At 49.9% G+C, this 26422-nt stretch overlaps 4 protein-coding genes across 4 annotated transcripts; all 4 read right to left on the bottom strand.

Annotated features, from left to right (window-relative positions):
• Positions 1 to 3072: 3072 nt before the first annotated feature.
• Positions 3073 to 4509, bottom strand: LOC117195344 (E3 ubiquitin-protein ligase UBR1-like). Its single transcript, XM_033399934.1, has 4 exons — positions 4405 to 4509; positions 4215 to 4326; positions 4019 to 4147; positions 3073 to 3951 (listed from the first exon to the last, which is right to left on the bottom strand). The coding sequence occupies exons 1-4, from the start codon at positions 4431 to 4433 to the stop codon at positions 3073 to 3075; spliced, it is 1149 nt and encodes a 382-aa protein (XP_033255825.1). The 5' UTR covers positions 4434 to 4509.
• A 1479-nt stretch (positions 4510 to 5988) lies between these two features.
• Positions 5989 to 10396, bottom strand: LOC117195343 (E3 ubiquitin-protein ligase UBR1-like). Its single transcript, XM_033399933.1, has 3 exons — positions 9795 to 10396; positions 6505 to 6839; positions 5989 to 6429 (listed from the first exon to the last, which is right to left on the bottom strand). The coding sequence occupies exons 1-3, from the start codon at positions 9967 to 9969 to the stop codon at positions 5989 to 5991; spliced, it is 951 nt and encodes a 316-aa protein (XP_033255824.1). The 5' UTR covers positions 9970 to 10396.
• Positions 10397 to 13041: 2645 nt separating this feature from the next.
• On the bottom strand, positions 13042 to 17293 carry LOC117195340 (E3 ubiquitin-protein ligase UBR1-like). The gene is made up of 4 exons (XM_033399927.1): positions 17185 to 17293; positions 16989 to 17117; positions 15493 to 16921; positions 13042 to 15410 (listed from the first exon to the last, which is right to left on the bottom strand). The coding sequence occupies exons 1-4, from the start codon at positions 17290 to 17292 to the stop codon at positions 14278 to 14280; spliced, it is 2799 nt and encodes a 932-aa protein (XP_033255818.1). The 5' UTR covers position 17293; the 3' UTR covers positions 13042 to 14277.
• A 62-nt stretch (positions 17294 to 17355) lies between these two features.
• LOC117195341 (E3 ubiquitin-protein ligase UBR1-like) lies at positions 17356 to 23779 on the bottom strand. The gene is made up of 3 exons (XM_033399930.1): positions 23097 to 23779; positions 19625 to 19959; positions 17356 to 19548 (listed from the first exon to the last, which is right to left on the bottom strand). Exons 2-3 carry the CDS (start codon positions 19949 to 19951, stop codon positions 17371 to 17373), a joined length of 2505 nt encoding a protein of 834 aa, XP_033255821.1. The 5' UTR covers positions 19952 to 19959; positions 23097 to 23779; the 3' UTR covers positions 17356 to 17370.
• Positions 23780 to 26422: the final 2643 nt, after the last annotated feature.

The raw sequence follows: 26422 nt of genomic DNA, 5'->3' as shown, positions 1-26422 counted from the left end.
ATTGGACATTGCTCGTTGCAGATTCAATAAAAAATATTTTCAAACTGCATTTTATTTCAAGTTTGTTTGTTTCTTCCAGTTTCTATTTGTCAGATTTTGTTTCGCAACAATATTTGGCTTGAACTTTACATAAATCGATTTTGTTGTTGTTGTTATACAATATATAGATAGAAACATGTTTGTGTATGTTTGCATACATATATCTATCCATAGATAGTTACCATATGGAGGTGTTAAGTATATTCTGATAAAGAAACATGAAATTTGACTAAATTTAGTATGTTTGAAGTCATCTTCTTGTCGTTAAAGGTTTGCCGAGTGGAGTGGAAGGAGAATACATATTGTTCGGAAGTGTGCAAAGTTGAGTTTAAGGTGTGCCAATATGTGTGTCAACGTCTTACGGGTGTCAGTGTTCTTCGGATGGAAGTGCGTCCCGGCAACCCACCCGGTTATTTGGATTGATGAACACACATATGTATGTATATCTTCGGGTTAGGTTACGCTACCGCCTTCTTTTCAAGACTGCACATAGCCCTGCTGCTTCCCTGCTAAGTGTCAATAATGGTGGGGATTTGGATAAGGATTCAGAGATTTCTATGTACACAGACTTGGGGAGTTGCTGATGACATTGCCGTGGTCATGGAACAGACTATAGATCAAATTATCAATCAGAAGCAAAGAAACACAGAGTGCCTCATTTTGTTATATTTTCTTTCTTTCTTTTCGGTTACTCTTATCTGCTGTGGGCGGTCACATGTATAGTCTCGTGTTATAGTCCTTGAAGGTGCTGGCAAAATCTAGCCTAGTTTTTTTTTAAGTGTAGTATATGTATATTATATATATATATAACTAGAGAAGGTCCTCGAAAATTCGGTCTACTACACAAACTATCAAGAAGTTTTCTAATGTTAGCTCAAAAAAAAAAAATAAATAAACAAGTTTTTATGTGTTATAGTGTAAGGGAACGCAAGACGATTTTACAAAGTTGAAGCTGGACGTGTGTAAGGATTGTAGTTTTAGTTCGAATTAGGTTTAGGTTCTTTTGGTTTTTTCGTTTTAGTACTCAACGTGTTGAGGTGTGTGTGTTTATGTGTGGGGGAAGGGGATCTGTTTCCTTTCCAAAGGATAACTTGTAAAATGCTTAGACGTATAAATATGCTCTCCTAATGTTAGTACGTAATAATCACATTGACTGTCGCCATTGCCATCGCTCTTGCTCTCGATCTCCTACAGCTTCATGTTCAGCTCCAGCTCCAGTTCTTCCCCTTTCGTTCCGAAGCTGAACTACTACTTCTCGCTCTTCGTTCGGACTACATGTGATGCCATTGCCTTACAGCCACGTTGGCATTATCATTGAGTCGAGCAATTTCCTCGTGCAGCTTGTGACCCAACCACTGCATAAAGATGCGGCGATAGGCATACTGGCTGAGGCGCAATGGATTGCCGCGCCTTAGGCCCTGATCCGTCTCCCCATACTCGTCCAGATACGGTGGCTGGACATAGCAGCCCTTGCCACGGCCTAGATAGACAACCTGGCAGTCCCGTATGCGTAGAAATATGCCGACCTCGGCGCCGCAGCTGTGGGCATGATGGGTGCAGGCCCCCACCGACATCTTTCCCAGCTCTGGCTGACAGCAGTACGACTGTCCACAAAGCACTTTGCCACAGATCAGGCACATCGTAGGGGTCTTCATTTCCTCGCGCTCGTTGTTGGGACAGAAAATGTCCGATACGCTGTTGATCAGATCGCTGTAGTCCTCAAAGAGCGGCTTCAGCTCCGGCAGGGGACGCAGACATGGTAACACCTCCACGGGATCTCCATAGCGTAAACTGCACTGCTCGGCCTGGCGCAGGATGTGCGGATGCGAGGCAAAGTTGTGCATCACGGTGGCATAGACTGTCTCCATATCGAAATATACGCCATGTCAGCATCCAGACCCAGGTACTGGCACATCAGGTCAAATCTATCCGGTTGTTCTGTGGGGAACGTGTCGGGGAACTCAACATCGGTCAGGCAGCGGTAGAAGAGGCAGGCGCATCGCAAGAATGCTCTCATCTGACACTGTACATACTCCAGCATCAGGGCCAGGTGCTGCAGCTCGCATGGGATTACCACAGTCTGCTCTTGGTTCTGACTTTGGCTCTGACTCTGGTTGTGCTTCTCCTCCGACTCCTTTTGCTGCACCAGCTGGCGCATTCGGGCTGGCACATTGTAGCGACGATAGAACGCCACCATATTCTCCTGGATCTTCGAGGGAAGCTGCTCCACATATGCTAGCTGAGAGAGCTCAGTTGGCGCCTTGCCAGCCTCCTCCTTGGCCCGCCGACTGTCCAGCTGTTTCTCAACGTCAAAGCAGATGACGGCCTTTGTGACATTGGCCAGGAACATTGTCTGCATCATGTAGAAATCGAACATGCTCCCGCTGGGCAGAAAAGTGTGTTCTATGCAACAGATTGAAAATCAAGAATCAGTAATCAGCAACAAAGAGAGCGATGCGACGCACTGGATTCGGATTACACTTACCATTCTCCCTCACCATGAGGTTGAGGACCCAAAGCTTAGCTGGACTAGCATGCGAAAGCAGTCCCATTCGAGGACACTGGTTCCCTTCTGGTTGAATATGGTGTCCAGCAGCTTGGACGCCAGTTCGGGTCGCTGCGGAGCCCAACTCGAGTAGAGGGCGCAGGCGCGCACCAGGTTCGTGGTGCACGTCTGATGGCGCATGGGCATCTCCACCTTGAGCGGCTTCCGCATAGTGTACATGTAGATCTCAAGGGACTCCAATGTGTAGCTGCATGTGTCAAACACCAGGTACGGGTTCTCGGCCTCGCCGCCTACTCCGCCCTCTGTGACAGCGTTCGGCTGTTGGCTTATCATCGCATTTTGCAGCGCCTTGTTGAAGGAGGTCATCACCTCCATACAAGTGGCGTGCAGCTGCGGCTTCGCGATCAGCTGCACACTACGCTCGAACTGAGCCAGATCGCCGATTACATTGGACCTGCGCAGAACGCTCGGATACTGCCACATGGTGTTGTCACCGGCTGGAGCCGATAGCTCCCCAGCAAGAGTCCTCATGATCTCCACGAAGCAGTCCAGGGGCAAGTAGCTCTCGGAGCTGACAGCCGGCGGCACTCCGGGAAGGCCGCCGGGAATAAGTCCGACCAGGGGCTCGCTGACGGGGAGCACAGTATTGCTGAGGCCCGGCAATACGGACAGTGGAACTCCACGTTGTGGCCCTGGCTGAGGGCGAGACGATTCCGGTGGAGGCGACGCTGCTCCTTAGACTCCTCGTTACTGTAGTACTCCTGCCAGCACTTGTAGTGCATCACGTGGCCGCAGCAGCTCACGTGCATGCCGCACTTGCCCTTGTAGTGGCTCGGTGTAGTCAGGATCACGCGTGAGGTCTGCACAAACGCGGAGCTAACGAGCGGTGGTCCGTCCGGGTTGATGCTACAGTTCTCGAAGCACAGGATGCATTTGAAGCTGTTCTCCTGCGCCTGGTAGTGGGCCCGGTTTGGCCCCAGGCAGGCCGGGTTCTGCTTTATCACTAGAACTGCCGCACCCTGGTCCTCTAAGCTCTCATCCGATATATCCTCCCAATCCATAGCGGTGCTGCCCATGGAGGATGCCGCCACCCGGCTACTAGAGGCTCCTGTTGAGATTGAATCCTGCTCCAGGTCGCTGTTGGCAAACATCTCAGCGTTCGACTTCATAAAGGACTTTTGGGCACTCTGCATCTGGGCCATAATCTTGGCTCGACGCTCGGCGGCCAGCTTGGCGCGGGTCTCCTTCTCCTGGCGTGCCTGTTCCTCGGATGTCAGCGGCGGCTCTTCGCCCGCAGTCTTCTTCTGAGAGCCGCTGGGCCCGGCCGCTGCTGCTGGCGCCTGCTTGGCCTGCATATCCTTGTACCGTTTAATGGTCCAAAGCACAAAGTCACGATGTGCCTCCAACTGTGGCGAAATGAGATCAAATTAAAGGACATTCAAGGCAGGCAGTATATAAAGCGTGGACACTAACCCTTGGGCAGCGTGCTAGCTCGTCCAACTTGTCGAGGATTCCAAACTGCTGCGCGCGCTCATAGAAACTGAGAAATGGGTAGTGCTCGCTAAGTTCCTCTTGGATGGCAAAGCCGAGCAAATGTAAAATCTGAATTGAAAAGAAATTACGATTGTTAACATCAGAAGCAGAACGAACAGAACAGGAAACTACATACCTTCTGCACATGGGATTCCGAGAAGGAGCGGCTGCGAATGTCCAGAGCCCGATCCATAGTCAAAGTGCAGATGCTGAGGAACACATTGCACTGCAATATGTTGGCCATGGACCTGTAATGGTAGCAAGAGAAAATTGGCATTAGCATTAGCAACAGAATCCTCCATACGAGTATCCTCAAGCGGACTCACGTGAACGCTGGAGTCAACTGCGGCAGCATGGGGGCGGACAGCAGACCAGTTCCTTTTTGGCCTTGCGACGCTCCCGCTGCAGCTCCTCGGCCTTTGATTTATCCTCCTTGGTGTAGTGATAGAAGTACACGTTGAATTCTTCGAACAGCGACTCCTTCAGAACGTAGACGCCCTTCCGATCGGCACCCACGGGCTTCTTGAACGTGGCCACCGTGTTGATGACGTCCTCGAAGACACTGTCACTGTTGCCGCCGGTGGTGTCAGGCAGGGCGCGACTCAGCTCCGAATGGGAGTAGGATTTGATGCACAGCAGCTGGATTATCTCCTTGCGCAGGCGATCTTCCTCGGTCACGAGCGATACTCCGGGCATCCAGCGCTCCCCGATGATGACGATGAGCAGCTCGAGGAACTCGTCGATCATTGACAGCTGGCGCATGAACTCATCGTCGAGGGGGGACTCGGCCAGCTTCGATTCGTAGTTGGACTGGGCCCATCCGATCAGATTGAACTTGTTCAGGGCATGGATGAGGAACTCGTTGCTCTCCATAAGAGAGGCACCAATCTGCAGGCAGACAATGTCCCTGTCCAGCATCTCGACGCGGCAGCGCACATTTCTGTAGAAGTACAGCTGGTGGAGCAGAGAGTAGCCGTTGCGGCGCCACATTCCGGCGGCCACCTGGGCAATCATCGCATGGGTGCACAGCACCGGCTCTATGATCTCGCGCGGCGTCATCTTGATGTTCAGCGCCTCGGTTTCGGCCACCAGGCAGTCGTAGCTTAGGTCGTGTGACCCCAGATGCAGGTAGATCCCGGCATAAAAGCGAGTCAATGGCAGATGAATGGACACCGGCCGCACCGAGACATCGTATATGAGGCAGTTGGCCACATGTCCAGCCACACTCTTGGCCTCCGCCTCCTCGCCTCCGACAATAAAGTTGTTGCTCACCAGAGCCCGCACCGTCATCTTGTAGAGTTTGTGCAGCAGCGTCTTGTCGGTGGATGCCCACTCGATCACCTGCGAAATGGTCGTGGCCAGCTTTATGTGCAGATTGAAGGCGCACTCCCACTCCGGCTCGTAGTCCATATGCTGTCCCGTCTGGCGAGTAATCGACTCCATGCCTTGCATCACATTTAGGACTCGCATCAGAGCCTTGCAGCCTTCTAGAAATCCAGTGCGCAGCTCATTGCTCAGAACGTCTGGCTTGAGGCTGAGCAGATAGCGCAGGTCGTACAGAATATAGTTGGCTCGCTTGAAGAAGGTCAGGCTGGCAATGTTCTTGCTGAAGTGGAGGGTGCGATTGAGGATGAATTTCTCGATGGCCACGTAGTAGAATGTGTGCAGCAGCTTGTCGAATATGCCCTCCTTGGCGATCAGGCGATGGGCAATGCTGGGGACGGTGAAGAGCTGCACACTGAGAGAGACTATCGAGAAGGCGTGGTCGTGGTCATCGTTGATGAAGTCCTCCACGATTGTCGCGTAGCGGCGTGAGAACTCTTGGGCCAGCACCATCTTGTTCTCGTACTCCATGAGCATGCCCGAGATGAGGAGGCGGTGCCAGCAGGTGCGAGCGGTCTTCCACAGCTTCACGTCGCACTCGAGGATGTGGCGGATGCAGAAGGACTCCTGCGGAGATTGCTAAGGAGACCGCTCGGTGGTATCATCTGGTTCTCTATGGCCATCTTCAGCTCGTTGCACGCCTTGAACGTGTCGCACTTGACCACGGCCCTGCCCTCGCGGTCTATGGCCGCCACTATCTCCATGGCCTCCTTGTGGCGGCACTTGGCGATCTTTGTCAGCGTCTGGATGACCTGGTCAAACGTGTGCGACTCGTCGTTGTACAGCACCGTGCAAAAGTGCGCCCCATCCAGCTCCAGCCCCTCCCCGTCGAGGCAGTTCAGACTGGCGTTCGGCTCGATCTCCAGATAGTTGACGCAAAACGCCAGAATGGAACTGAAGCAGATCTCGCTGCGCTCCAAAACGGCCCCACTGATGATCTTGCTTTCGAGCGGATTCTTTCGATTATCCTGCAACAGATACGGATACGGATTCGGATGTTAAAGTAAGGGTAGCATGCTAGGAAGCACTCTCGTTTTACTCACCAAATGCAGATGACAATAGTGATCCTTCTTCCAGGCCTCATTGTCCCCACAATCGCAGCAGCCACCGCCGCCGGAGGTGGACATTTTGTACTTGTGGAAGCGATGCGCCGACCGCTTAAAGCAGTTTACGCACAGCACACAGGTGGGATCCATGCCACACTCCCGGCAACTGTAGGTGGGCTCCCCATTTTTGAACACCTTGCCGCAGACGGTAGCGGTGTTGCCCTCGAGCCGCAGCTTCTCCAGCGCCGATTTTGGGTTATCGCCAAGCATGAACTCGACCAGAACATCGATTATCTCCTCCTTGGCCAGGGCTTCTTTGAACATGCATTTCACTAAAAAAAATATAAGAAAACGGAGCAACGGAGAGGCATGAAATAATTGACAAGGTTACGAGAACATATATGCTGGGGGTGGGTACAATGCTGGCAAATGAATTCGTTCGGTGACCCAAGACATTCAACGTCGATGCCTTCTTTAGGTGGAAGTAGGAGGCGGGAATAAGGAGTATATGTATTTCCCTAAACTCTGTCGAGTATCGGGTATAACTAAGATAGCGTAGGGAAGTAAGAACATACATATGTATGGCTGACATGTTCTGCAAAAAATCGCTCCAATTGATAAGACAACACATCCATCAACCTCTGTATGCTGCACCATCAAGCGTCCCATGTGAAACCAGCAGAAGGCTGTTACGCGCGGATACCAGGCAAAAACGCATTCCTCCTTCACGAATGCTCCAGTAGCCGCTTGTGTGGAGTAGACTTCGAATAGAGGGTATACATATGTATACACATGCACATACATACATACGTGCATCACAATATTCAATCATTAGCCCCACTCTAGGATTAATTTCAGTTCTAGACAGCATGGAGACTACTTTGGTGATTCAAAGTAAAATAATTCGGTCTTACTCGGGGGATAGAGACGGAAGAGACCCTGTGAGTGCCAAAGTGAGTGGAGAACACACTACTTGAGTTAGGGTGAAGGTGGGGATGGGATGTGGGATTTTGGATAAACGCATTTAGTCATTGTTTAGCGGTGTAGTATTACTTGCATTCGTACAGCATACGTGCATATACATATGTATATATGTACATACATGCATTTGTATGTTCATATGAACATACATATGAGTAACACAATCATCATCGGTCTGTGTAAAATATCACTTAGTTTTTCGAACAGGTTAAACAGCATAAAGAAAGATATCATGACAATCATGATCGTGATGATGACGATGATGTTGCGACCGCAAGAGAGCTGGAGACTGGAGGCGAAGAGAAATCTTCCATCGAAACGAGTTTTCGAATTGAAATCAAAACCACAAATCGTCAAATACAACAAATACAAATACAGTTCAAGGTCGCGCCTTTATATGCAACACATACATATGTACATATGTATGTACGTATGCAGGTATGAACTCTGCCTGCATCGTTCAGAGCGAGACAGATAGATAGATACTATCCAATGAGAGTAAGAGAGTAGAAGTAGGAGCGGGAAGAAGAGAGCGCGAGCGAGGGAATCAGATGTAAGAGCGACAGCGGTTCCCGTTAGCTATTTTTATACCTGGTACTCGAAGAGTACAAGGGTATATTCGATTTGTGGTGAAAGTGAATGGGGATGTGTGTAACTTCCCAGAACTTCCGTCCGTCCGTCCGTCCGTCCGTCCGTCTTGTTTGACGCCTAGTTGCCGAGTCTGGATCGGATCGGAGCAATATTATAGCCAGAGGGAACAAATGAAATTGCAGTGGCTAGGCAACGCCTTCCACGCGCTCACTCTCTTTCTCTTCTCTCTCTTTCACACACTCTTCCACAATCGACAACGCATCTGAGAATCTGACGTCGCAACGATTCTCGGGCTATCAACGAAAATAATAAATACAACAAAGTCTGCAGTGCACATAGTATGTATGCACATACATAGTACGTACATACATGCATATACCTACATACATATGTATGTACTGTTTTTTGCTATGTATCTATAGGTGATTCTTCCATTTACTGACGAATATGTGCATGCAAAACGTTCCACTGTAAAACACCAACATATGTACATAACTACGTGTGCAACAGTGTGCTGCTGAGGCGTAATAGAGTGGAACAAAGAACGGAACGGGCGGGCGAGGGCCTAGAACAGAGCAGCACAGAGGAGAATCGATCAGCACGGAAATGAACGGAACGGAACTGAACGGTAAAGATCACAGCTGAGGCGGAATTGTCCATGCCATATTCCACGCTCCTTGCGAAAAGCAAACAAAAAGCTCAGCCCCTCCCCACACAAAGAAATGTCCTTCCGGCCTTCTCCGGCGACATGCCAGCGATAGCATTTGTTAATCAGCTAATCGCACCGAGTGGAAAGGAGAGGAGAGGAGAAGGAGAAGTTTAAGGCACCCCAACCAAATACCCAAGTACTCAAATGGGAACAAAATTAAGCAGAAACAGAAAAGATTTGTTTAAGGATAATGTATTAACACGAATGACATACATATATCATCATATGCTTACACATATATATACATATATGTACTTACATGAATATATGTACAATGTACATATATACTCGACACACGAATGCATTCACACAAGAAAGTCTGTATGTCTAATTGTATCAGCCGTTTATTGGCTCCACAAAGAGACAACCTCACGAATTCAAAATCCATCCGTAAGTCTGAAGAAAGCTGGAAAAGACTGGGGACACGTCAGAGGACTGGGGCTGAGGCTGCGACTGAGGTCTGTTCTGGTCTGGACAAGGGCCAGGTAAAAGCAAGTTGAATAAACCGAATTGAATTCAAATACAAATATATATATTTCACATTCTGTTTTATCAGTCATTGTCGTCACAACCACCGTGGCCCAAAGTCTGTCCTCACAACAGTGTCATCTTAACATCTACGTTTTCTGTTCTGCTCGATTGCCTACGACGATCTCTATATGAAATTGAGAAAGTAGAAAGCAGCAAGGTCCTATCATGGTTATCCTGGATCCTGGAGCTTCCTAGCCTACGAGTCGAGTATGTGCTGCCAGATCCCAACAGTTTACCCCTGCACGAGGGGGTATAAGAGCGGTTTCATATGTCAAGTCAATCGAAGTTCCAGCTTTGCTGTTCACTCTAAAGCTTTGTGAACAACACCCCAAATATAATAATAACAACAGATAAACAGTGGGAGGGAGGAGCGGCAGAAAAGGGAGGTTGACGCAGTAGGCGCAATACCGAATCGTTTGTTCAAACGACAATAGAAACAAAATGAAACCCAAGAGCGAGCAGTAGTGCATCTCACCTGTGTCCAGCTCGTTCTCGTAGTCAAAGTACTTGGGCGACTCCTTCTTGAAGAACTCGATGAAGTCGTTGCGTGTCAGTGTGCCAGCCTGGAGTTTCAGCCGCCACTCCTTCAGCGGGGTGCTGCACTCGTCCGGGGGGCCCACTACAACGTCGTCCATATCGAAAAGATCCATCTTCTTCCTCCCAGTGTCAGTGTGTGTCCCTCCCTATGCTCAATGCCCGATGCAATGTTCGATGCTCGTGGCGCTGGTGTGAGTGTGATGTGTGGGATGGGGTCGCTCTGCTGCAGTTTTAATGCTTTTGGTGTTGTGTTGGTGTGCTTTCAGAGCTTTTTCGATTCTTGCTTCTCTTCTCTTCTCTTCTCGAAGGCGACTTGCTGTCTCTTTCTGGCTCTCAGCTGTGATTTAAGCGTGGGTGGCGGGTGGCTTGTCCTTCGCACCTAACGCCGTTGTTGCAGCCGTTTGTCGTTGTGGTTATCGTGGCTGCATTTGAACCAATTCGAATCGAGGGTTAGCGGAGGTGCTTCTGTGACTCTTTCCGCGATGAGGAGGCACTATCGTTCTCGTAGTTACTTGAAAATTTAATTTTCAAAAGCTGAACGGAAACGAGAAAATAAAACACATTTTGAATTTACAGCGAAGTTTCACGCAACAATTCCGATTCAAGTTTCACTTATTTTTGTCAGTCACTTTTGAAGTTGCCCTAAGGATTTAGTTTGAATCAATATCCGTACAGAACACACTAGGCACAGGCACACTTCGACGTGGGTGGGTGGAAGAAATTGAATTGGAATCGTGGAATCGTGGGTGGAATTAGATTTGTAAGCTAGTCTTTAGTAGACCCTTTAGTTAGCCCCTGAAGCTAGCCTTCCTTTCTTCTTAATGCTATCATACATAGGCACTCGGCTGTAGTCTTTTTAAGTCTTCAGAGATGTTCTTGATGATCACCTTGATCGTCTGTGCAATACTATTTTTGTCAGACCCGACGCGTCGCTAAGTTTCAAGATCTATAGAGATCAAGGATACAGGAGTGCAGTTTACGTGGCATGATGTGCGATTATTGAAGCACTTTCTTTCAGTTCGAGATCAATGGCAACCGGAGGAGAAGGCTATCTGCGAGGGTCCTTGGTAAATCATCCGATTTATCTATTTCGCCGATGCATAGCCTTACCTCTGAGCAAACTTCGGCGCGCCGATGTTTACATACATTAAAGTAAGATTAAGCCCATGCACCTATATATTTGAAAAGAATACCTGTAGAATACAATATGTGCGCATTGAGACGGCTGATTCATCTGAGGGAAGTTCTTGGACCCAGCGCATTTCTCTTCCCAGCACTCCTATTCCCATCATGTGCCTAGGCCTAGCCCTAGCCCAATATGTGTTGCGGATACTCCTATTCACGTAGTATTAGATCTAACACGCACACACATTGCACTAGTATACGTACGTATACTTGGATTTCATTTACTTACCAAATGGGAATGGGACGAACTCTCTCTGCCACAAGCAAAACTAACTCTCTCTCTCTCATCCTCTCTCTCCCTCGATTTCATTTTGCCTCAAATGAATTCAGGAATCTTCTGCGATCCTTGGGCACCACCTCGAAACTGCTGGGCGAGGCCATTGGCGAACGGATCACGTTCAAGGCCAAGGGTGCCAAGAAGCGTCTGGACAGGAACCTAAGGAGCTCCACGGAAGCGATCAGCAATCTCAGCGCTGACGCTGGCAGCCGTCTGAAGAATGCCAGCAGGCGATTCGGGTCGAACTTCACCTTGGGGGGCAGGGGAGGCCATGGGGACAGAGAAGCGGAGGGTGGAGAAAGCTCCGTGGGAGAGTTTGACCTTGAGCGACGACAGACCATGCCCAACACGGATGTCTTCAATGCGATACAGTTCTCCAGTCCCCTGAACCGGAATGTCGTCGGCGGAGGATTCACCGATCTCCGCGATCAGGCAAAGGTCACTGCCAAAGTCAAAGTTGAGGATCAAGAGGTGCCAGCTGGGGGGGACGGTGCCGGGGATGATGACGGCTGTTATGAGGTGCCCAAGGTGCAGGGTAAGCCCCCAGCTACGATGAGGCACTGAGGGCACGTCCCTTGAATTGGGCCGGTAACTGAAACATTGATCATGGCTACTTCTTCTCGCGACCACTTTGAGGTCGCCGGGCTAAGGTTGGTTTCTCCTTTCCTGGGACACCAGATTTCCTTGGAGTCTCGGAATCTTTGGAACAGCTAGGCAGATCTGGGTCTGTTGTGAGTCGAAGACCCAACCAAGGAAATGTGGCGAACCGCTGCGTTCCCCTCCTGCCCTTCTGGAGCCAGTCGCTCCAAAGCCAGGTGCTAGTCCGGAAAAGCTTATCCAGGAATAATAAAAGCGGTTTTCCCTTTTCTTTTTGATGCACTTGAAAATAACTTGATGCTGCCAAAAAAGCGCATCATACGCTCTGAGCTTCAGAAACTTGGTATCTCCTTCTGGAGCTCTGAACTGGAGATCAATAATAACGAAGGGGAACGTTGTGAGTCGCAGCTACGGCTCTACATTTCTACCCGATACTCAGTTAGAATGGCTCCCTCTGCCAAAGAGCGCACTCATTGCACGACGAAGAGTGTGTGAAAGAGATGGTCCTAATCCGGAAACATTATCTGGAAATGAGACGAACAAGAGAAACTCAAGCACTGAATTGTCAGAAAAGCCCAAAGCCAAGCCACGAAGTTTCTCCTCCTGGAGAAGCTCTCAATGCGACTTCTCAACTTGAATAAAGACGACATTCGGACTTAAACGATAATATTACAGGAGACTTTCACCTGAAATGTCCCTCAAGAAAGGGAAATTAGTAATTATAGACTGCTGTAGATTCTGTGCAATGGAGCAGGACACAGAATGAATATTCTGCGATCTATTAAAGAAGAGTCTTCAAGTTTGTGAGAACAACAGTGACCGGATTTGGGAAATAAGTCCTACCAAACTGATTGACTTCATTAAAATACAGGGATCTTCCACACAATCCTACTGGCCGGTACTAAAGATGAATTTATTTTCGAAGTGCACATGAACCAACATGGCAAATGTTCTTTTAATTTACATGGCATTTTCTGTAAGTAGAAGTAGTCGCTACTGACCGACTCTCCGCTCTCCAGCAGCAGCACGAGGTGCTGCACGACGAGCCGTCGTTCTAATTGGACATTGCTCGTTGCAGATTCAATAAAAAATATTTTCAAACTGCATTTTATTTCAAGTTTGTTGGTTTCTTCCAGTTTCTATTTGTCAGATTTTGTTTCGCAACAATATTTGGCTTGAACTTTACATAAATCGATTTTGTTGTTGTTGTTATACAATATATAGATAGAAACATGTTTGTGTATGTTTGCATACATATATCTATCCATAGATAGTTACCATATGGAGGTGTTAAGTATATTCTGATAAAGAAACATGAAATTTGACTAAATTTAGTATGTTTGAAGTCATCTTCTTGTCGTTAAAGGTTTGCCGAGTGGAGTGGAAGGAGAATACATATTGTTCGGAAGTGTGCAAAGTTGAGTTTAAGGTGTGCCAATATGTGTGTCAACGTCTTACGGGTGTCAGTGTTCTTCGGATGGAAGTGCGTCCCGGCAACCCACCCGGTTATTTGGATTGATGAACACACATATGTATGTATATCTTCGGGTTAGGTTACGCTACCGCCTTCTTTTCAAGACTGCACATAGCCCTGCTGCTTCCCTGCTAAGTGTCAATAATGGTGGGGATTTGGATAAGGATTCAGAGATTTCTATGTACACAGACTTGGGGAGTTGCTGATGACATGGCCGTGGTCATGGAACAGACTATAGATCAAATTATCAATCAGAAGCAAAGAAACACAGAGTGCTCATTTGTTATATTTTCTTTCTTTCTTTTCGGTTACTCTTATCTGCTGTGGGGGTCACATGTATAGTCTCGTGTATAGTCCTTGAAGGTGCTGGCAAAATCTAGCCTAGTTTTTTTTTAAGTGTAGTATATGTATATTATATATATATATAACTAGAGAAGGTCCTCGAAATTCGGTCTACTACACAAACTATCAAGAAGTTTTCTAATGTTAGCTCAAAAAAAAAAATAAATAAACAAGTTTTTATGTGTTATAGTGTAAGGGAACGCAAGACGATTTTACAAAGTTGAAGCTGGACGTGTGTAAGGATTGTAGTTTTAGTTCGAATTTAGGTTTAGGTTTCTTTTGGTTTTTCGTTTTAGTACTCAACGTGTTGAGGTGTGTGTGTTTATGTGTGGGGAAGGGGGATCTGTTTCCTTTCCAAAGGATAACTTGTAAAATTCTTAGACGTATAAATATGCTCTCCTAATGTTAGTACGTAATAATCACATTGACTGTCGCCATTGCCATCGCTCTTGCTCTCGATCTCCTACAGCTTCATGTTCAGCTCCAGCTCCAGTTCTTCCCCTTTCGTTCCGAAGCTGAACTACTACTTCTCGCTCGTCGTTCGGACTACATGTGATGCCATTGCCTTACAGCCACGTTGGCATTATCATTGAGTCGAGCAATTTCCTCGTGCAGCTTGTGACCCAACCACTGCATAAAGATGCGGCGATAGGCATACTGGCTGAGGCGCAATGGATTGCCGCGCCTTAGGCCCTGATCCGTCTCCCCATACTCGTCCAGATACGGTGGCTGGACATAGCAGCCCTTGCCACGGCCTAGATAGACAACCTGGCAGTCCCGTATGCGTAGAAATATGCCGACCTCGGCGCCGCAGCTGTGGGCATGATGGGTGCAGGGCCCCACCGACATCTTTCCCAGCTCTGGCTGACAGCAGTACGACTGTCCACAAAGCACTTTGCCACAGATCAGGCACATCGTAGGGGTCTTCATTTCCTCGCGCTCGTTGTTGGGACAGAAAATGTCCGATACGCTGTTGATCAGATCGCTGTAGTCCTCAAAGAGCGGCTTCAGCTCCGGCAGGGGACGCAGACATGGTAACACCTCCACGGGATCTCCATAGCGTAAACTGCACTGCTCGGCCTGGCGCAGGATGTGCGGATGCGAGGCAAAGTTGTGCATCACGGTGGCATAGACTGTCTCCATATCGAAATATACGCCCATGTCAGCATCCAGACCCAGGTACTGGCACATCAGGTCAAATCTATCCGGTTGTTCTGTGGGGAACGTGTCGGGGAACTCAACATCGGTCAGGCAGCGGTAGAAGAGGCAGGCGCATCGCAAGAATGCTCTCATCTGACACTGTACATACTCCAGCATCAGGGCCAGGTGCTGCAGCTCGCATGGGATTACCACAGTCTGCTCTTGGTTCTGACTTTGGCTCTGACTCTGGTTGTGCTTCTCCTCCGACTCCTTTTGCTGCACCAGCTGGCGCATTCGGGCTGGCACATTGTAGCGACGATAGAACGCCACCATATTCTCCTGGATCTTCGAGGGAAGCTGCTCCACATATGCTAGCTGAGAGAGCTCAGTTGGCGCCTTGCCAGCCTCCTCCTTGGCCCGCCGACTGTCCAGCTGTTTCTCAACGTCAAAGCAGATGACGGCCTTTGTGACATTGGCCAGGAACATTGTCTGCATCATGTAGAAATCGAACATGCTCCCGCTGGGCAGAAAAGTGTGTTCTATGCAACAGATTGAAAATCAAGAATCAGTAATCAGCAACAAAGAGAGCGATGCGACGCACTGGATTCGGATTACACTTACCATTCTCCCTCACCATGAGGTTGAGGACCCCAAAGCTTAGCTGGACTAGCATGCGAAAGCAGTCCCATTCGAGGACACTGGTTCCCTTCTGGTTGAATATGGTGTCCAGCAGCTTGGACGCCAGTTCGGGTCGCTGCGGAGCCCAACTCGAGTAGAGGGCGCAGGCGCGCACCAGGTTCGTGGTGCACGTCTGATGGCGCATGGGCATCTCCACCTTGAGCGGCTTCCGCATAGTGTACATGTAGATCTCAAGGGACTCCAATGTGTAGCTGCATGTGTCAAACACCAGGTACGGGTTCTCGGCCTCGCCGCCTACTCCGCCCTCTGTGACAGCGTTCGGCTGTTGGCTTATCATCGCATTTTGCAGCGCCTTGTTGAAGGAGGTCATCACCTCCATACAAGTGGCGTGCAGCTGCGGCTTCGCGATCAGCTGCACACTACGCTCGAACTGAGCCAGATCGCCGATTACATTGGACCTGCGCAGAACGCTCGGATACTGCCACATGGTGTTGTCACCGGCTGGAGCCGATAGCTCCCCAGCAAGAGTCCTCATGATCTCCACGAAGCAGTCCAGGGGCAAGTAGCTCTCGGAGCTGACAGCCGGCGGCACTCCGGGAAGGCCGCCGGGAATAAGTCCGACCAGGGGCTCGCTGACGGGGAGCACAGTATTGCTGAGGGCCCGGCAATACGGACAGTGGAACTCCACGTTGTGGCCCTGGCTGAGGGCGAGACGATTCCGGTGGAGGCGACGCTGCTCCTTAGACTCCTCGTTACTGTAGTACTCCTGCCAGCACTTGTAGTGCATCACGTGGCCGCAGCAGCTCACGTGCATGCCGCACTTGCCCTTGTAGTGGCTCGGTGTAGTCAGGATCACGCGTGAGGTCTGCACAAACGCGGAGCTAACGAGCGGTGGTCCGTCCTGGTTGATGCTACAGTTCTCGAAGCACAGGATGCATTTGAAGCTGTTCTCCTGCGACTGGTAGTGGGCCCGGTTTGGCCCCAGGCAGGCCGGGTTCTGCTTTATCACTAGAGCTGCCGCACCCTGGTCCTCTAGGCTCTCATCCGATATATCCTCCCAATCCATAGCGGTGCTGCCCATGGAGGATGCCGCCCCCCGGCTACTAGAGGCTCCTGTTGAGATTGAATCCTGCTCCAGGTCGCTGTTGGCAAACATCTCAGCGTTCGACTTCATAAAGGACTTTTGGGCACTCTGCATCTGGGCCATAATCTTGGCTCGACGCTCGGCGGCCAGCTTGGCGCGGGTCTCCTTCTCCTGGCGTGCCTGTTCCTCGGATGTCAGCGGCGGCTCTTCGCCCGCAGTCTTCTTCTGAGAGCCGCTGGGCCCGGCCGCTGCTGCTGGCGCCTGCTTGGCCTGCATATCCTTGTACCGTTTAATGGTCCAAAGCACAAAGTCACGATGTGCCTCCAACTGTGGCGAAATGAGATCAAATTAAAGGACATTCAAGGCAGGCAGTATATAAAGCGTGGACACTAACCCTTGGGCAGCGTGCTAGCTCGTCCAACTTGTCGAGGATTCCAAACTGCTGCGCGCGCTCATAGAAACTGAGAAATGGGTAGTGCTCGCTAAGTTCCTCTTGGATGGCAAAGCCGAGCAAATGTAAAATCTGAATTGAAAAGAAATTACGATTGTTAACATCAGAAGCAGAACGAACAGAACAGGAAACTACATACCTTCTGCACATGGGATTCCGAGAAGGAGCGGCTGCGAATGTCCAGAGCCCGATCCATAGTCAAAGTGCAGATGCTGAGGAACACATTGCACTGCAATATGTTGGCCATGGAACTGTAATGGTAGCAAGAGAAAATTGGCATTAGCATTAGCAACAGAATCCTCCATACGAGTATCCTCAAGCGGACTCACGTGAACGCTGGAGTCAACTGCGGCAGCATGGGGGGCGGACAGCAGACCAGTTCCTTTTTGGCCTTGCGACGCTCCCGCTGCAGCTCCTCGGCCTTTGATTTATCCTCCTTGGTGTAGTGATAGAAGTACACGTTGAATTCTTCGAACAGCGACTCCTTCAGAACGTAGACGCCCTTCCGATCGGCACCCACGGGCTTCTTGAACGTGGCCACCGTGTTGATGACGTCCTCGAAGACACTGTCACTGTTGCCGCCGGTGGTGTCAGGCAGGGCGCGACTCAGCTCCGAATGGGAGTAGGATTTGATGCACAGCAGCTGGATTATCTCCTTGCGCAGGCGATCTTCCTCGGTCACGAGCGATACTCCGGGCATCCAGCGCTCCCCGATGATGACGATGAGCAGCTCGAGGAACTCGTCGATCATTGACAGCTGGCGCATGAACTCATCGTCGAGGGGGGACTCGGCCAGCTTCGATTCGTAGTTGGACTGGGCCCATCTGATCAGATTGAACTTGTTCAGGGCATGGATGAGGAACTCGTTGCTCTCCATAAGAGAGGCACCAATCTGCAGGCAGACAATGTCCCTGTCCAGCATCTCGACGCGGCAGCGCACATTTCTGTAGAGGTACAGCTGGTGGAGCAGAGAGTAGCCGTTGCGGCGCCACATTCCGGCGGCCACCTGGGCAATCATCGCATGGGTGCACAGCACCGGCTCTATGATCTCGCGCGGCGTCATCTTGATGTTCAGCGCCTCGGTTTCGGCCACCAGGCAGTCGTAGCTTAGGTCGTGTGACCCCAGATGCAGGTAGATCCCGGCATAAAAGCGAGTCAATGGCAGATGAATGGACACCGGCCGCACCGAGACATCGTATATGAGGCAGTTGGCCACATGTCCAGCCACACTCTTGGCCTCCGCCTCCTCGCCTCCGACAATAAAGTTGTTGCTCACCAGAGCCCGCACCGTCATCTTGTAGAGTTTGTGCAGCAGCGTCTTGTCGGTGGATGCCCACTCGATCACCTGCGAAATGGTCGTGGCCAGCTTTATGTGCAGATTGAAGGCGCACTCCCACTCCGGCTCGTAGTCCATATGCTGTCCCGTCTGGCGAGTAATCGACTCCATGCCTTGCATCACATTTAGGACTCGCATCAGAGCCTTGCAGCCTTCTAGAAATCCAGTGCGCAGCTCATTGCTCAGAACGTCTGGCTTGAGGCTGAGCAGATAGCGCAGGTCGTACAGAATATAGTTGGCTCGCTTGAAGAAGGTCAGGCTGGCAATGTTCTTGCTGAAGTGGAGGGTGCGATTGAGGATGAATTTCTCGATGGCCACGTAGTAGAATGTGTGCAGCAGCTTGTCGAATATGCCCTCCTTGGCGATCAGGCGATGGGCAATGCTGGGGACGGTGAAGAGCTGCACACTGAGAGAGACTATCGAGAAGGCGTGGTCGTGGTCATCGTTGATGAAGTCCTCTACGATTGTCGCGTAGCGGCGTGAGAACTCTTGGGCCAGCACCATCTTGTTCTCGTACTCCATGAGCATGCCCGAGATGAGGAGGCGGTGCCAGCAGGTGCGAGCGGTCTTCCACAGCTTCACGTCGCACTCGAGGATGTGGCGGATGCAGAAGGACTCCTGCTTCTGCTGCACCAGCTCGGAGAAGGTCTTGCGGAAGAGGTAGTGGCGGACAAGGAACTCCTGGAACCAGCTAAGCAGCTGGAGGGCGAACTGCTGGCAGGCCACCGAGTTGATGTGCAGCACGGAGGTTCGCAGCGACTGGTTGTTGCGGAGATTGCTAAGGAGACCGCTCGGTGGTATCATCTGGTTCTCTATGGCCATCTTCAGCTCGTTGCACGCCTTGAACGTGTCGCACTTGACCACGGCCCTGCCCTCGCGGTCTATGGCCGCCACTATCTCCATGGCCTCCTTGTGGCGGCACTTGGCGATCTTTGTCAGCGTCTGGATGACCTGGTCAAACGTGTGCGACTCGTCGTTGTACAGCACCGTGCAAAAGTGCGCCCCATCCAGCTCCAGCCCCTCCCCGTCGAGGCACTTCAGACTGGCGTTCGGCTCGATCTCCAGATAGTTGACGCAAAACGCCAGAATGGAACTGAAGCAGATCTCGCTGCGCTCCAAAACGGCCCCACTGATGATCTTGCTTTCGAGCGGATTCTTTCGATTATCCTGCAACAGATACGGATACGGATTCGGATGTTAAAGTAAGGGGTAGCATGCTAGGAAGCACTCTCGTTTTACTCACCAAATGCAGATGACAATAGTGATCCTTCTTCCAGGCCTCATTGTCCCCACAATCGCAGCAGCCACCGCCGCCGGAGGTGGACATTTTGTACTTGTGGAAGCGATGCGCCGACCGCTTAAAGCAGTTTACGCACAGCACACAGGTGGGATCCATGCCACACTCCCGGCAACTGTAGGTGGGCTCCCCATTTTTGAACACCTTGCCGCAGACGGTAGCGGTGTTGCCCTCGAGCCGCAGCTTCTCCAGCGCCGATTTTGGGTTATCGCCAAGCATGAACTCGACCAGAACATCGATTATCTCCTCCTTGGCCAGGGCTTCTTTGAACATGCATTTCACTAAAAAAAATATAAGAAAACGGAGCAACGGAGAGGCATGAAATAATTGACAAGGTTACGAGAACATATATGCTGGGGGTGGGTACAATGCTGGCAAATGAATTCGTTCGGTGACCCAAGACATTCAACGTCGATGCCTTCTTTAGGTGGAAGTAGGAGGCGGGAATAAGGAGTATATGTATTTCCCTAAACTCTGTCGAGTATCGGGTATAACTAAGATAGCGTAGGGAAGTAAGAACATACATATGTATGGCTGACATGTTCTGCAAAAAATCGCTCCAATTGATAAGACAACACATCCATCAACCTCTGTATGCTGCACCATCAAGCGTCCCATGTGAAACCAGCAGAAGGCTGTTACGCGCGGATACCAGGCAAAAACGCATTCCTCCTTCACGAATGCTCCAGTAGCCGCTTGTGTGGAGTAGACTTCGAATAGAGGGTATACATATGTATACACATGCACATACATACATACGTGCATCACAATATTCAATCATTAGCCCCACTCTAGGATTAATTTCAGTTCTAGACAGCATGGAGACTACTTTGGTGATTCAAAGTAAAATAATTCGGTCTTACTCGGGGATAGAGACGGAAGAGACCCTGTGAGTGCCAAAGTGAGTGGAGAACACACTACTTGAGTTAGGGTGAAGGTGGGGATGGGATGTGGGATTTTGGATAAACGCATTTAGTCATTGTTTAGCGGTGTAGTATTACTTGCATTCGTACAGCATACGTGCATATACATATGTATATATGTACATACATGCATTTGTATGTTCATATGAACATACATATGAGTAACACAATCATCATCGGTCTGTGTAAAATATCACTTAGTTTTTAGAACAGGTTAAACAGCATAAAGAAAGATATCATGACAATCATGATCGTGATGATGACGATGATGTTGCGACCGCAAGAGAGCTGGAGACTGGAGGCGAAGAGAAACCTTCCATCGAAACGAGTTTTCGAATTGAAATCAAAACCACAAATCGTCAAATACAACAAATACAAATACAGTTCAAGGTCGCGCCTTTATATGCAACACATACATATGTACATATGTATGTACGTATGCAGGTATGAACTCTGCCTGCATCGTTCAGAGCGAGACAGATAGATAGATACTATCCAATGAGAGTAAGAGAGTAGAAGTAGGAGCGGGAAGAAGAGAGCGCGAGCGAGGGAATCAGATGTAAGAGCGACAGCGGTTCCCGTTAGCTATTTTTATACCTGGTACTCGAAGAGTACAAGGGTATATTCGATTTGTGGTGAAAGTGAATGGGGATGTGTGTAACTTCCCAGAACTTCCGTCCGTCCGTCCGTCCGTCCGTCCGTCCGTCCGTCTTGTTTGACGCCTAGTTCTCAGAGACTATAAGAGCTAGAGCAACTTAATTTTGAGTCCAGACTCCTGTGATATCACACTGAACCGTCCCCTTCCGCCCCCCACGAAGGACGAAAGCTGCGGCATGCACAATTTGACGATACGACAAAAACTAAAAAAGCAGAGTCGCAGATAATGACCATATCTAGCAGATTGCCGAGTCTAGATCGGATCGGAGCAATATTATAGCCAGAGGGAACAAATGAAATTGCAGTGGCTAGGCAACGCCTTCCACGCGCTCACTCTCTTTCTCTTCTCTCTCTTTCACACACTCTTCCACAATCGACAACGCATCTGAGAATCTGACGTCGCAACGATTCTCGGGCTATCAACGAAAATAATAAATACAACAAAGTCTGCAGTGCACATAGTATGTATGCACATACATAGTACGTACATACATGCATATACCTACATACATATGTATGTACTGTTTTTTGCTATGTATCTATAGGTGATTCTTCCATTTACTAACGAATATGTGCATGCAAAACGTTCCACTGTAAAACACCAACATATGTACATAACTACGTGTGCAACAGTGTGCTGCTGAGTCGTAATAGAGTGGAACAAAGAACGGAACGGGCGGGCGAGGGCCTAGAACAGAGCAGCACAGAGGAGAATCGATCAGCACGGAAATGAACGGAACGGAACTGAACGGTAAAGATCACAGCTGAGGCGGAATTGTCCATGCCATATTCCACGCTCCTTGCGAAAAGCAAACAAAAAGCTCAGCCCCTCCCCACACAAAGAAATGTCCTTCCGGCCTTCTCCGGCGACATGCCAGCGATAGCATGTGTTAATCAGCTAATCGCGCCGAGAGGAAAGGAGAGGAGAGGAGAAGGAGAAGTTTAAGGCACCCCAACCAAATACCCAAGTACTCAAATGGGAACAAAATTAAGCAGAAACAGAAAAGATTTGTTTAAGGATAATGTATTAACACGAATGACATACATATATCATCATATGCTTACACATATATATACATATATGTACTTACATGAATATATGTACAATGTACATATATACTCGACACACGAATGCATTCACACAAGAAAGTCTGTATGTCTAATTGTATCAGCCGTTTATTGGCTCCACAAAGAGACAACCTCACGAATTCAAAATCCATCCGTAAGTCTGAAGAAAGCTGGAAAAGACTGGGGACACGTCAGAGGACTGGGGCTGAGGCTGTGACTGAGGTCTGTTCTGGTCTGGACAAGGGCCAGGTAAAAGCAAGTTGAATAAACCGAATTGAATTCAAATACAAATATATATATTTCACATTCTGTTTTATCAGTCATTGTCGTCACAACCACCGTGGCCCAAAGTCTGTCCTCACAACAGTGTCATCTTAACATCTACGTTTTCTGTTCTGTTCGATTGCCTACGACGATCTCTATATGAAATTGAGAAAGTAGAAAGCAGCAAGGTCCTATCATGGTTATCCTGGATCCTGGAGCTTCCTAGCCTACGAGTCGAGTATGTGCTGCCAGATCCCAACAGTTTACCCCTGCACGAGGGGGTATAAGAGCGGTTTCATATGTCAAGTCAATCGAAGTATCAGCTTTGCTGTTCACTCTAAAGCTTTGTGAACAACACCCCAAATATAATAATAACAACAGATAAACAGTGGGAGGGAGGAGCGGCAGAAACGGGAGGTTGACGCAGTAGGCGCAATACCGAATCGTTTGTTCAAACGACAATAGAAACAAAATGAAACCCAAGAGCGAGCAGTAGTGCATCTCACCTGTGTCCAGCTCGTTCTCGTAGTCAAAGTACTTGGGCGACTCCTTCTTGAAGAACTCGATGAAGTCGTTGCGTGTCAGTGTGCCAGCCTGGAGTTTCAGCCGCCACTCCTTCAGCGGGGTGCTGCACTCGTCCGGGGGCCCACTACAACGTCGTCCATATCGAAAAGATCCATCTTCTTCCTCCCAGTGTCAGTGTGTGTCCCTCCCTATGCTCAATGCCCGATGCAATGTTCGATGCTCGTGGCGCTGGTGTGAGTGTGATGTGTGGGATGGGGTCGCTCTGCTGCAGTTTTAATGCTTTTGGTGTTGTGTTGGTGTGCTTTCAGAGCTTTTTCGATTCTTGCTTCTCTTCTCTTCTCGAGGGCGACTTGCTGTCTCTTTCTGGCTCTCAGCTGTGATTTAAGCGTGGGTGGCGGGTGGCTTGTCCTTCGCACCTAACGCCGTTGTTGCAACCGTTTGTCGTTGTGGTTATCGTGGCTGCATTTGAACCAATTCGAATCGAGGGTTAGCGGAGGTGCTTCTGTGACTCTTTCCGCGATGAGGAGGCACTATCGTTCTCGTGGTTACTTGAAAATTTAATTTTCAAAAGCTGAACGGAAACGAGAAAATAAAACACATTTTGAATTTACAGCGAAGTTTCACGCAACAATTCCGATTCACGTTTCACTTATTTTTGTCAGTCACTTTTGAAGTTGCCCTAAGGATTTAGTTTGAATCAATATCCGTACAGAACACACTAGGCACAGGCACACTTCGACGTGGGTGGGTGGAAGAAATTGAATTGGAATCGTGGAATCGTGGGTGGAATTAGATTTGTAAGCTAGTCTTTAGTAGACCCTTTAGTTAGCCCCTGAAGCTAGCCTTCCTTTCTTCTTAATGCTATCATACATAGGCACTCGGCTGTAGTCTTTTTAAGTCTTCAGAGATGTTCTTGATGATCACCTTGATCGTCTGTGCAATACTATTTTTGTCAGACCCGACGCGTCGCTAAGTTTCAAGATCTATAGAGATCAAGGATACAGGAGTGCAGTTTACGTGGCATGATGTGCGATTATTGAAGCACTTTCTTTCAGTTCGAGATCAATGGCAACCGGAGGAGAAGGCTATCTGCGAGGGTCCTTGGTAAATCATCCGATTTATCTATTTCGCCGATGCATAGCCTTACCTCTGAGCAAACTTCGGCGCGCCGATGTTTACATACATTAAAGTAAGATTAAGCCCATGCACCCATATATTTGAAACGAATACCTGTAGAATACAATATGTGCGCATTGAGACGGCTGATTCATCTGAGGGAAGTTCTTGGACCCAGCGCATTTCTCTTCCAGCACTCCTATTCCCATCATGTGCCTAGGCCTAGCCCTAGCCCAATATGTGTTGCGGATACTCCTATTCACGTAGTATTAGATCTAACACGCACACACATTGCACTAGTATACGTACGTATACTTGGATTTCATTTACTTACCAAATGGGAATGGGACGAACTCTCTCTGCCACAAGCAAAACTAACTCTCTCTCTCTCATCCTCTCTCTCCCTCGATTTCATTTTGCCTCAAATGAATTCAGGAATCTTCTGCGATCCTTGGGCACCACCTCGAAACTGCTGGGCGAGGCCATTGGCGAACGGATCACGTTCAAGGCCAAGGGTGCCAAGAAGCGTCTGGACAGGAACCTAAGGAGCTCCACGGAAGCGATCAGCAATCTCAGCGCTGACGCTGGCAGCCGTCTGAAGAATGCCAGCAGGCGATTCGGGTCGAACTTCACCTTGGGGGCAGGGGAGGCCATGGGGACAGAGAAGCGGAGGGTGGAGAAAGCTCCGTGGGAGAGTTTGACCTTGAGCGACGACAGACCATGCCCAACACGGATGTCTTCAATGCGATACAGTTCTCCAGTCCCCTGAACCGGAATGTCGTCGGCGGAGGATTCACCGATCTCCGCGATCAGGCAAAGGTCACTGCCAAAGTCAAAGTTGAGGATCAAGAGGTGCCAGCTGGGGGGACGGTGCCGGGGATGATGACGGCTGTTATGAGGTGCCCAAGGTGCAGGGTAAGCCCCCCAGCTACGATGAGGCACTGAGGGCACGTCCCTCCCCACCTCCCCCGCTGGCCAAAAATCTCTCTCAGGAGCAGGTCCAGCTACGGACGCAGCAGCGTCCCCCGATCCGCGGAGATGACGCAACGACGTCGTCTCCGCCATCGTCCCTGCCAATGCCCGCGTTCCCTCCGCCGCGCCTCTCCCAACAGCCGGAGCGGTTCCGGCTGGACGCACTGCAGCCGCCCGTGCGGCAGAAGCGCCGCAAGAACTACGAGCACATCGAGCTGCGACGTCCCCCCGTGGACTCCGCCGAGCTGAAGGAACTGAATCGGGCAGCGGCGGTAGCGGAGCGAGAGGAATCGCTGCTAATCTGCGCCAAGATTGCCGCCGAAGAGGCGAGGGCCCCAAAGCCAGAGCGCAGCGATTCCTGGCAGTTCTACGGCGAGGATGTCGATTCGCAGCAGGGAGAAGAGGTGCAGGAAGAAGACTCCTCCCGGGAACCGGTCTATGCCAACCAGGAAGCCACCTACGGGAAGCTCTTCGAGATGGCCACCGCGGGGAGCAGTCGCGGCTGCAACTTGTTGACCCCCAACCAGCAGCAGCAGCAAAACCAGCAGCAGCAAGAGCTGGCCTGCATCAGCGAAGATGGGGAGCTGGACAGCAACGACGGAGCCGTCGGTGGATGGTCCGCGCCCCAGGAGCTGATCGAGGAGTTCGATCCATTAATGAGCAGCAAGTGCTCGACGCTGGAGCGTTCCAACAAGAGCAACGAGCTGCTACTGCTCGAGCACCTACTGGAGGAGGACACCTACGGCACTGTGAAACAAGAGCGGGATCAGGACGATGTCAGCATGTGCACCTCCGAGGAGGAGCCGCCTAGTGGATGTGCGGCCACGACAAGTGGTCGCCAGCCCCAGATCGTGCACCAAAATGCCCAGCTGCTGAACGACAGCCTGGAGCATATGCTGGACCGCGAGCAGGAGCAGTTGGAGGCACGTGCCAGGCCCTATCTGAGCAAGATACCCGAGGGGACCGCCAACAGATCCATGGTGGACTTGGCCAGCGCCTCAAGAAATCGCACCAATTGGTTTGTGGCAGACGGTTCTCCAGTCACAACCACAGCCACAGTCACCTCCACCTCCACGTCCAGCAGCAGCACAAAGTCAGCACTACCAATCGAAGGCGACAGCCCACCCACCTACCTGGAGGCCATTGGAGGAACAGGAACCAGCGGACAGACCGCCCCTGTCAGTATCGAGTCTCGTTCTACGCTTAGCTCTCGTCTGCG

The sequence above is a fragment of the Drosophila miranda genome, unplaced genomic scaffold, assembly GCF_003369915.1.
Source record: "Drosophila miranda strain MSH22 unplaced genomic scaffold, D.miranda_PacBio2.1 Contig_AX_tr1_pilon, whole genome shotgun sequence".
In the NCBI taxonomy this organism is placed as follows: Eukaryota; Metazoa; Arthropoda; class Insecta; order Diptera; family Drosophilidae; genus Drosophila; species Drosophila miranda.
This window is presented reverse-complemented; position numbering and strand designations above follow the sequence as displayed.

What these genes read in the sequence shown, in the direction of transcription:
- LOC117195344 (XM_033399934.1), bottom strand. Translation starts at nt 4,433, where the DNA reads ATGCTGCCGCAGTTGACTCCAGCGTTCAC. An exon ending in CAGTTGACTCCAGCGTTCAC is followed by an intron (nt 4,327 to 4,404) that starts GTGAGTCCGCTT and finishes CTACCATTACAG; the next exon opens with GTCCATGGCCAACATATTGC. An exon ending in CGGAATCCCATGTGCAGAAG is followed by an intron (nt 4,148 to 4,214) that starts GTATGTAGTTTC and finishes TTTTCAATTCAG; the next exon opens with ATTTTACATTTGCTCGGCTT.
- LOC117195343 (XM_033399933.1), bottom strand. Translation starts at nt 9,969, where the DNA reads ATGGATCTTTTCGATATGGACGACGTTGTAGTGGGCCCCCCGGACGAG. An exon ending in CGAGAACGAGCTGGACACAG is followed by an intron (nt 6,840 to 9,794) that starts GTGAGATGCACT and finishes TATTTTTTTTAG; the next exon opens with TGAAATGCATGTTCAAAGAA. An exon ending in ACTATTGTCATCTGCATTTG is followed by an intron (nt 6,430 to 6,504) that starts GTGAGTAAAACG and finishes TATCTGTTGCAG; the next exon opens with GATAATCGAAAGAATCCGCT.
- LOC117195340 (XM_033399927.1), bottom strand. Translation starts at nt 17,292, where the DNA reads ATGGCCAACATATTGCAGTGCAATGTGTTCCTCAGCATCTGCACTTTG. An exon ending in AGCTAGCACGCTGCCCAAGG is followed by an intron (nt 16,922 to 16,988) that starts GTTAGTGTCCAC and finishes ATTTCGCCACAG; the next exon opens with TTGGAGGCACATCGTGACTT. An exon ending in CCTCATGGTGAGGGAGAATG is followed by an intron (nt 15,411 to 15,492) that starts GTAAGTGTAATC and finishes TCTGTTGCATAG; the next exon opens with AACACACTTTTCTGCCCAGC.
- LOC117195341 (XM_033399930.1), bottom strand. Translation starts at nt 19,951, where the DNA reads ATGTTCAAAGAAGCCCTGGCCAAGGAGGAGATAATCGATGTTCTGGTC. An exon ending in ACTATTGTCATCTGCATTTG is followed by an intron (nt 19,549 to 19,624) that starts GTGAGTAAAACG and finishes TATCTGTTGCAG; the next exon opens with GATAATCGAAAGAATCCGCT.